The sequence below is a fragment of the Bufo gargarizans genome, chromosome 3, assembly GCF_014858855.1.
Source record: "Bufo gargarizans isolate SCDJY-AF-19 chromosome 3, ASM1485885v1, whole genome shotgun sequence".
In the NCBI taxonomy this organism is placed as follows: Eukaryota; Metazoa; Chordata; class Amphibia; order Anura; family Bufonidae; genus Bufo; species Bufo gargarizans.
In genome coordinates, this window is record NC_058082.1 from 143,213,807 (window position 1) to 143,223,573 (window position 9,767).

General features: G+C 42.2%; 1 protein-coding gene across 1 annotated transcript; it reads right to left on the reverse strand.

The window, feature by feature from the left end:
• Positions 1–2,330: 2,330 nt before the first annotated feature.
• On the reverse strand, positions 2,331–5,184 carry LOC122931443. The gene is made up of 3 exons (XM_044285515.1): positions 5,004–5,184; positions 4,316–4,469; positions 2,331–3,000 (listed from the first exon to the last, which is right to left on the reverse strand). The coding sequence occupies exons 1-3, from the start codon at positions 5,182–5,184 to the stop codon at positions 2,331–2,333; spliced, it is 1,005 nt and encodes a 334-aa protein (XP_044141450.1).
• Positions 5,185–9,767: the final 4,583 nt, after the last annotated feature.

The following is a 9,767-nucleotide window of genomic DNA, read 5'->3' on the forward strand; positions in this document are numbered from 1 at the left end:
CAGCTTTAAAACGTGTGTTCATCTATAAAGGGCTCCAGACACTCCATGATTCGTCGCCATTCGCCTGTAGTTTGTTTCAAATTGTGTTTTCAGTCAGTCACTCAGCCATGTTACTGCAGGCTGTTACATGCCTTTTTTGGCTTCTAGACAATTTTCCACAAATACAGGTGTATGCGTTTGTGTTTTGGAGTGTGTGAACGAATTGGGTCACTCTGTCAGGTTCGCTAGCAGCGTGTACCACCCTATTAGAACTCTATATCCCAGTCTGTTCACTTTTATAGGGGATTGTGCTGCTGCCAACCCCTCAGATTTAATGTTCCCATAATGGCTATTGCTCGCAGATTTCTTACCTTGCACATGACTATCTGCATTTTTTCAAAAGGGTAGAACCAGTGTTTATGTTAAAATTTCGTGTTAGTACTGCCCTTACCCCAAATGATGCTCCGGTATGGCTTGTATTCCCCATTGCCAATATAATTTAGTTTAAGCATCCATGGACATGTTGCAGAGTTGGCAAGCCGTTTTCAGACAGAGGTGCGACTGGTCATCCATCATTTGGCTACTTTACTGCCAAAAGCACACCAGACAATTTTGCAGGAATACTGTGGTACAATATTGTTGGGCCTTTTGGTTTTTAACCATTTGCTAGACAATGCATGAATTAATTCCATGCCGCCTGTTGCTTGAATTGTGTGCTTTTGGCAGAGCAATGCTATGTAAAGTTTAGGGGGTATATTTGTTTACCCTTGAATTTACAATGGTTGTGGGCGCACACAGAGAGACCCTTCCCATAGGTTACGCTCCACTAGACATAGTGTGGTTTTAAATAATGTAGTGTATAGAACGTTGCTAAGGAATCCAGACTCTGTTGTTCCGTTACTTATTTTTTTTATTTTTCTCACAACAGATTCCTTGCCACTGGGAACTCGTTTGCATCCCTGCATTTCGAGTTTCTATTAGGAACCTCCACGATCTCGAGAATTGTTCGACACACTTGCCAGGTCATCTGGCAGCAGCTCAGAGAGACGGTGATGCCGCAACCCAAGGTGGACGATTGGCTTCGGATCGCTGAGGGCTTTCAAAATTCAGCGCAGTTCCCAAACTGCATCGGGGCAATGGATGGCAAGCACATCCGTGTGAAGAAGCCGCCACACTCAGGGAGCCGTTTCTTCAATTATAAACAGTTTTTCTCGGTAGTGCTGATGGCTGTTGCTGACAGTAACTACCGGTTTATAATGGTAGATATTGGGTCCTATGGAAGCACTGCGGATGCTCGCATCTTTAGTGCTTCTAGAATGGGTGAGCGGCTTCTTGCCAACCAGCTTGCCCTGCCCGAGTCCAGAACACTGCCCGGATATGCCCGTCCGCCGGCTCCATTTGTCATCGTGGCGGATGAAGGGTTTGCATTGACTCCACATGTTATGCGGCCCTTCCCAAAGCGTGGTTTGGATGTCAGGAGGCGTATCTTCAACTACCGGTTGACTCGTGCCCGTCGGTATGTGGAGTGCGCTTTCGGGATACTCTCTAGCAAGTGGAGGGTGTTCTTGTCATCCATACAGATGGATCCGGAGAATGCTACCCTGGTGATTCAAGCTTGTGTTGTTCTGCACAACTTCACCAGGATTCACGAGGCTTCCTCTTCTGTAGACTTGGAAGATCTTCCAACGTCTTCAGATTTGGGCTTGGAAAGGACCCTGCATAGACGACCAGGGACTGCAGGCATTGCAGTTCGTGAACTCTTTGCAGACTACTTTCACAGCCCTGAGGGGTCCTTGCCATGGCAGAGGGACGCTATTCGTGGCAGTTTTTGAAATCTTCTGGGCTCGTTAGTTTTTTGTTATTTTCTAGATAGATTACTTGAATTTATTGTATTAGTTGAGTGTAGGGACTCGCAAGGTAATGAGGACCCTTGACGTGGGCTTGCGGGCTGAGATTTTGTGGACATCGCATATTTTATTTAATCTACACATTTAATTTTAATGATGCTTTGGTCTAAATTTATTTAGACTATTTCATCATTAAACTTCGAGAATTTGGTCCATAAAATTTTCTAATACCTCATGTTGAAAGTTAATAAATTTAAAGGTGCGGTGCATCTTAATAAAGTGTTGCATGTGTAGATACTGTGTGTGTGTTTTTGGGCATGATACACCAAATGATAATGTTAATGGTTTGTGGAATGTTAGAAAATAAAACCAGACACATTTTTAGTGCACAAATTAACTTTTTTCAAAAATATTCTGCACCAAAACAGGTTAGAATCAATATTTTAGACAAATGAACACAACCAAACAAATTGAAACAGAAAACCCACCCCCCAAAAAAGAAAATCATAATTCAAAGAGGTCCTGGGTGAAAGACCCTGCCGGAAAGGAGGACCGTGGCCTTCCTTGAGCCTGCTGTTGTGGGACAGTGGGCAAATTGCCCTGGAAAATGGGCTGTGATGCCCCTTGGAAATGGCCATGGGGTGGCCCGTACTGGGGTTGTGGGGCAAAAGAAGGCGCCTGAGAAGGATGCCTTTCCCGTCCAAATTGGCCGGCCTCTTGGGGTTGCCCCTCTTTTTCTAGATCCACCATCCATCTGTTTAATTGGCCCAGGATGTCCCCATGATTTGGGATGGCGAACATCTTCATGACCACCGCTATAGAAGCCACGCATGCGTTGTGGTCCGGTTCCGGCACTTTTTTCATAAGGGGCGCCAATCCGCGAAGCATCTTCTCCTCCACTCCGTCACTCCGCCTCTGTGCCAGAAAATCAATGACGCGTGCGTCAATAACCTCCCGACTCTCTGGCACAGAGGTGGAGGGAGGGACTTGGCGGGGGCGTCTTCGGTGCGGCTGCCTGACACGGGGTGGACTGGGCTGTTGGTGCTGGCCCTGTGACGACAGCTCCGGCTCCTCTGCTGGCGTCGGTTCCGGACTATTTGCAGGGGAGAAAACAGCTGGGGTTTCACTTCCATCTGTCGACGACTCCACAGAGGGTTCCAGACTGTCCACAGTACTGTTTTTCAAAGACATGTAAAAACTCAATTAGATATCTCTTTTTAAATTTAACAGAAAATAAACAGTGATATTAGGTGTCATCAGCTGTATACAGACACTATACATATGGAGTGGCTCGAAACAACATAATGTAAGAGAATATGCAATAAACACATGCATCTATGTGAACAGTGCAATTCCAAAAGTATTTACAATATATAGGGCAAGATGGGTCACAACTGGTAAAGCGCAAATGGTAATGTAATGGTAAAACATGGTTTGATGGTTGAAGCAGTCCAGCGAAAGAAGAGGAATATTCATTCCAGGCACCAAACCAGTGCGGATATTGACGCCATCTCACCAGTATGTGGCCTGCTTCAACCATACCAACATACAAGAGGTAGGGTCTAACTGGTCGAACTTATTTTCCAGCCAAATAAAAACATGTACTGGGCCACAAATGTGCATGATGAGAGCAGTCATTCAGAGACGGGTGGTCAAGCCTAGAAGGAACATCATTGGATTCTGGGTTTATTTTCATTGAACACAAACAAACCAAGGAATCAATGTTGGTCCTGGTGCCATACATTGAAAGCAATGTGAATGACGTGGCCAATACCAAATGGTGATCAAATTCCGACATGTCAGTAAAAAAAAGGAATCTATATGGGAACTATAAAAGCACCCGCTAATGTCAAAACTGATATACTAATCTGGCCTTGCATTAAAATGGGAGACATGCACCTTTTGAGGTATAAATGACCTATCCCTATGCAAAGTTCCAAAGATTATTGTGGTAGAAGACCAACAGGAGGCAAACACGCAGAACATCTGTATGATGAGATAATGCGTGCGGAGCGCACGTGGCCTGTCGTTTGTGAAATCCTTTCATTATTAAAAACATCTATGTTCTGGGACCTGCCCAAAATTGATGCAGCAGGAACCAAACAGAGAGGGGGGGTGCTATATGCGCACTACACGTGTCGTCTCATCATACAGCTCAGCAGCGGGTTTGAATGGGGGCAACCTTTCACATCAAGTGATGGACACAACCAACCACAGGCATGTGCAAACTGATGCCCACCATCTGATGCACAACGACAACTCCAAGCAGGACTGGTTAACTTACAGGTATTCAGGAATGCTTGGCGTGTGCCTTCAAAAAATGTGGGATTGTGACATTTTGTACATGGCTGCCCCACAGAAAGTAGATGCCTTCAATAGTACAACAGAAATGAAGCCATTACTTTCGTGTACACATTAGCTAAGGCATACACTATTGAAAGATTAATAAGCACAATGAGAAATGGATCAACAAATCCGAATTTACTTACGGCCTCAAGTCCATAACGGGTCGGAGAAACTGCAACTGGGCAGTATATATGTAAGGCCTCTTCCGGGAGGGACCCTCTCCACTACGGCCCTTGCTGGAGACCTCTCGCCGAAACTGGTCCCGGCAACTGGCCCAGCGAGTCTTGGTTTGTTTTACTGTTCATAATGAAGCCAAAAACAAAAATAAAAATCACAAAGGATCCAAAGAAACCAGCATAAAATGACATTTTTAAAAAAGGGTAAAAATGGGGAATAACAAGGTACCAAAAAAAAAGGACCAAATAAACAGCACATGGTACAGTCCAGCAGGTGTCTGGATACTAATGCAGACGGACAAGATGGAGGAGACTAGTCGTGTAAGCCTTGTGGCCCTAACTTTAAAAATTAAAGTGTCGGTCACAACTCTAAGATGCTCAAATACAAGGACATGTGTCTGTGACAAAAAGGGCACAAACATGTGATTAGAAACCTGTGAACTGTATGCCGGAGCAAAGGGAGTGACAGCCATTTACACTTAGAAATGGTGTTGTATGGAATGGAATAGACGTCACTTTAACAAAGCATGTGCGGCCCTTTATGGCAAATGAAGCTGAACTGCACAAAAAACACTATTGGAAACTCAGGGTTAAAATCAAAATCTGGTTGCTATACAGTGGGCACGCACAGCACAACTACATTGCTCTCACTTACCTAAGTCCGCACGGCCTCTGCTATCAGCTTTGGCCCAATCATTCTTTCGGAGGCTACGGGCCACCTGCTCCCACGCAGCATCCTTTCTGGTCCGATCCAGATATATATTGCTGCGCGTGTCCCAAATTTCTGGCCTCTCCTGGACCAGGGTGATAAGCTTCTCCACATTCCACCTCGGCATTTTCTTGTCAGTGAAAAATTAATGGCTGCCTCACCACACAGAGAAGCTTCCAGACACAGGTGGCTATAAATTAGCATAATCTGTGACCCTAAACTTCCTGTACATTTTTTTTTTCAAATTTTATTGCCACAACTTTTGCCAGACAGAGTGCCCATGGCAAATGAAATAAATAAAACGGGCGCGGACGCGGACGCGGACGCGGGTGTCAAACGGGTGTGTTTTTAACGGCCCCATTGACTTCAATGGGGCCGCGATCCGTTAGCCGTGAAAAAAATAGGACAGGTTATATTTTTTTCACGGCCTCGAAACACGGGTCACGGGCGCGGTGTAAAAACGGTGCACAAGCCGAGTTTTCAACGGCCCCATTGAAAGTCAATGGAGCCGCAGAAAAAAACGGCTAACGGCACAACGGCCACGGGTGCACACAACGGTCGTGTGCATGAGGCCTATGCCTGAGTTGTATATATAACTCAAGAGGCAAGATGTTACACACAAGGGTTAAATACAAAATTTGGAGTATTTCCGGTTGATGACACATGCCGGGTTTTGATTCCAAATTCTCCACCATATAAAAGAGCCGTCTGGGGGGGAGGTCTGATAGCCACTGAAGAAGGGGACACTCCAGCCCCGAAACGCGTCTGGTCTGACCCCCCCCATCTCTTAAAGAAGTAGTGCACTACTTAAAGGACAAAGACTGTTGCTTATCATCCGCTAAAGGTTCACGTAGAGGGCACTATCACATCGGATCTGAAGCCAAACCGGCGGACCCACGTGTGCTGACCTACGACAGCGAACAAAACTCTGGTGGATAGAGAGCCAAAGTCCATTTGAATACCGCAGGACGGCTGGGGCCGCACCAAGCGGGTAAGACCGTTCCGACTTTGAGGTCGGTGTAATCAAGTGTGCTACACAGTAACTTTTAGAGGGACATCGCTGAGTCATACATGCAGCGGGACGCCGCTGTATGTTCAGCTTTCCTCTGCACTGAACAAGTCTCACTGTGTGCGCTATTCAGGTAGTACAAAGCTGCCTGGTACAGATACGGATTGTCACTATCTTGTACAACAGCGATAAGAGTGTTTATTTAGCTGCTATCCCGTCATCGGCTGTTCCATAAATGTGCTGATATTTTTGAAAGACACTGATATTAAAGTAAGAACCTGTTGTCGGCTGCTCCGAAAACGTGCTGTTACTTTTGAAAGACACTGATGGTTTCAAAGTTACTGTTCCATTGTCAGTGATTGTTAGTTTCTGCTACATTAGAGACTATTCAAGTTGTTGCGCCTTTCTATACAAATATATTTGCTGCTAATTTCTACTGTTGGTGCTTATTAATTTATTAATTATATGATTGTACCGTCACAGTATTTATTATAATATTAACATACTATTTATAGGTTTTATTTCATGATTGTTATTTTAATTTGAACATTATTAAAGTCAGTGGCCCAATATCTGGAGGTGTGCCCAGTCTCTTTTTATATATTTTTTTAAAGTAATAAGAGGTTTTTTGGAAGCCAAGTCCCCTAGAACAGACTCACCTTTAAGGAGGTCCCAATTATTTAACACAGCTTGTCTCACTATGCCTGCCGCCGGGCTAAATTTAAACACAAACGCAAATCTGTCGTTATTGCTTTCTTTTGTCCTATCACTAAGGAGATTTTGATGTGCATAATGGCTGGCATGGTACAAGGCATCAATTACGTCTCTCCGAGGGTAACCCCTCTCCAAAAGCCTCTCTTTAATTTGGTGGGCCTGACTGAAATAGCCCTCATCTGTGATGTTAATTCTGCGGAGACGGATAAATTGTCCAAACGGGACAGCTTCCTTCACCGCAGGAGGATGGAAACTGGTCTGATGGAGCAGTGAGTTTGTTGCAGTCGGCTTATGGTATCCTGTGGTATAGAGAATGCAATTTTCTATGGTATCTCTTACTAGTGATGAGCGGCAGGTGCCATATTCGATTTCGACGAAATTCGCGAATATTCGATAGAATATTCGTTTTATATTCGTCGAAATCGAATATTTTCATCATTATTCTAGTTATCGCGATTAATATGCGATTTAAATAATCGCGTATTGCGATTTTAACTTAAGGCTACTCTGCTATTGTAATAGCAATGCGATTAATTCAAGTTATAATAATCGACTTTCGATTTCAACTTCGCACTGCTATATTCCATATTCGTTAATTCCAGCCTAATATGGAATATAGCAGGTCCAAGTTGAAATCGCAATTCGATTATTATAACTTGAATTAATCGAATTGCGATTTCAACTTAGCACTGCTATATTCCATATTAGGCTAGAATTAACAAATATGGAATATAGCATTACTAAGTTGAAATCACCATGCGATTCCTTTGAGTTATATTAATCCCATAGTGATTTTAACTTGGACCTGGTTTACTATATGGTTGGCTTCAATGGCTTGGTAGAATTAGCGAATATGACGAATATATTCGTTATATTCCACAAAACGAAGATAACAAATGTATTTGTTATATTCCACAAAACGAAGATAACGAAGTATTCTGCATCTTCGTTTTAGCTACCTATTGGTCAACTTCGCTAATTCTAGCAACCATATAGGAAAGTTTACTATAGAGACAGCTAAGTTTAATTCGCTATGCGATTATATGACTGCTTTTTAAAAAAATAAATAGAATAATTATAATACCTGATAATTATTATAATTATTCTATTTATAAAAAAAGAGCTAAGTAATATAATAGCATAGCTATTTTTTATAAATGTATTCGTTATCTTCGTTTGGTGGAATATAACGAATATATTCGTCATATTCGCTAATTCTACCAAGCCATTGAAGCCAACCATATAGTAAACCAGGGCCAAGTTGAAATCGCCATGCGATTAATATAACTCGAAGTAATTGCATGGCGATTTCAACTTTGTAATGCTATATTCCATATTAGGCTAAAATTAACGAATATGGAATATAGCAGTGCTAAGTTGAAATCGCAATTCGATTATTATAACTTGAAATAATCGAATTGCGATTTCAATGTAATTCTCAAATCCGACAGTACATTCTAGTATATGGAGTCGTTCCCATGGTGATGGGGACGCTCCATGAGCATGGAATATAGCATTACTAAGTTGAAATCGCCATGCGATTACTTCGAGTTATATTAATCGCATGGCGATTTCAACTTGGACCTGGTTTACTATATGGTTGGCTTCAATGGCTTGGTAGAATTAGCGAATATGACGAATATATTCGTTATATTCCACAAAACGAAGATAACGAAGTATTCTGCATCTTCGTTTTAGCTACCTATTGGTCAACTTCGCTAATTCTAGCAATGATATAGGAAAGTTGACTATAGAGACAGCTAAGTTTAATTCGCTATGCGATTATATTACTTAGCTTTTTTTTAAATAAATAGAATAATTATAATAGCCTGATTATTATTCTATTTATAAAAAAAAGCTAAGTAATATAATCGCATAGCGAATTAAACTTAGCTGTCTCTATAGTCAACTTTCCTATATCATTGCTAGAGATAGCGAAGTTGACCAATAGGTAGCTAAAACGAAGATGCAGAATACTTTGTTATCTTCGTTTTGTGGAATATGATGAATACATTCGTTATATTCGTTTTGTGGAATATAACGAATATATTCGTCATATTCGCTAATTCTACCAAGCCATTGAAGCCAACCATATAGTAAACCAGGGCCAAGTTGAAATCGCCATGCGATTAATATAACTCGAAGTAATTGCATGGCGATTTCAACTTTGTAATGCTATATTCCATATTAGGCTAAAATTAACGAATATGGAATATAGCAGTGCTAAGTTGAAATCGCAATTCGATTATTATAACTTGAAATAATCGAATTGCGATTTCAATGTAATTCTCAAATCCGACAGTACATTCTAGTATATGGAGTCGTTCCCATGGTGATGGGGACGCTCCATGAGCATGGAATATAGCATTACTAAGTTGAAATCGCCATGCGATTACTTTGAGTTATATTAATCGCATGGCGATTTCAACTTGGACCTGGTTTACTATACAGGGAGTGCAGAATTATTAGGCAAATGAGTATTTTGACCACATCATCCTCTTTATGCATGTTGTCTTACTCCAAGCTGTATAGGCTCGAAAGCCTACTACCAATTAAGCATATTAGGTGATGTGCATCTCTGTAATGAGAAGGGGTGTGGTCTAATGACATCAACACCCTATATCAGGTGTGCAAAATTATTAGGCAACTTCCTTTCCTTTGGCAAAATGGGTCAAAAGAAGGACTTGACAGGCTCAGAAAAGTCAAAAATAGTGAGATATCTTGCAGAGGGATGCAGCACTCTTAAAATTGCAAAGCTTCTGAAGCGTGATCATCGAACAATCAAGCGTTTCATTCAAAATAGTCAACAGGGTCGCAAGAAGCGTGTGGAAAAACCAAGCGCAAAATAACTGCCCATGAACTGAGAGAAGTCAAGCGTGCAGCTGCCAAGATGCCACTTGCCACCAGTTTGGCCATATTTCAGAGCTGCAACATCACTGGAGTGCCCAAAAGCACAAGGTGTGCAATACTCAGAGACATGGCCAAGG

Bases quoted from the DNA above. Each gene is read 5' to 3' on its own strand.
- LOC122931443 (XM_044285515.1), bottom strand. From the start codon at position 5,184: ATGCCGAGGTGGAATGTGGAGAAGCTTATCACCCTGGTCCAGGAGAGG. The intron at 4,470-5,003 runs GTAAGTGAGAGC...CATTATGAACAG, and splicing joins CAGAGGCCGTGCGGACTTAG to TAAAACAAACCAAGACTCGC. The intron at 3,001-4,315 runs GTAAGTAAATTC...TTTGAAAAACAG, and splicing joins CCCGTTATGGACTTGAGGCC to TACTGTGGACAGTCTGGAAC.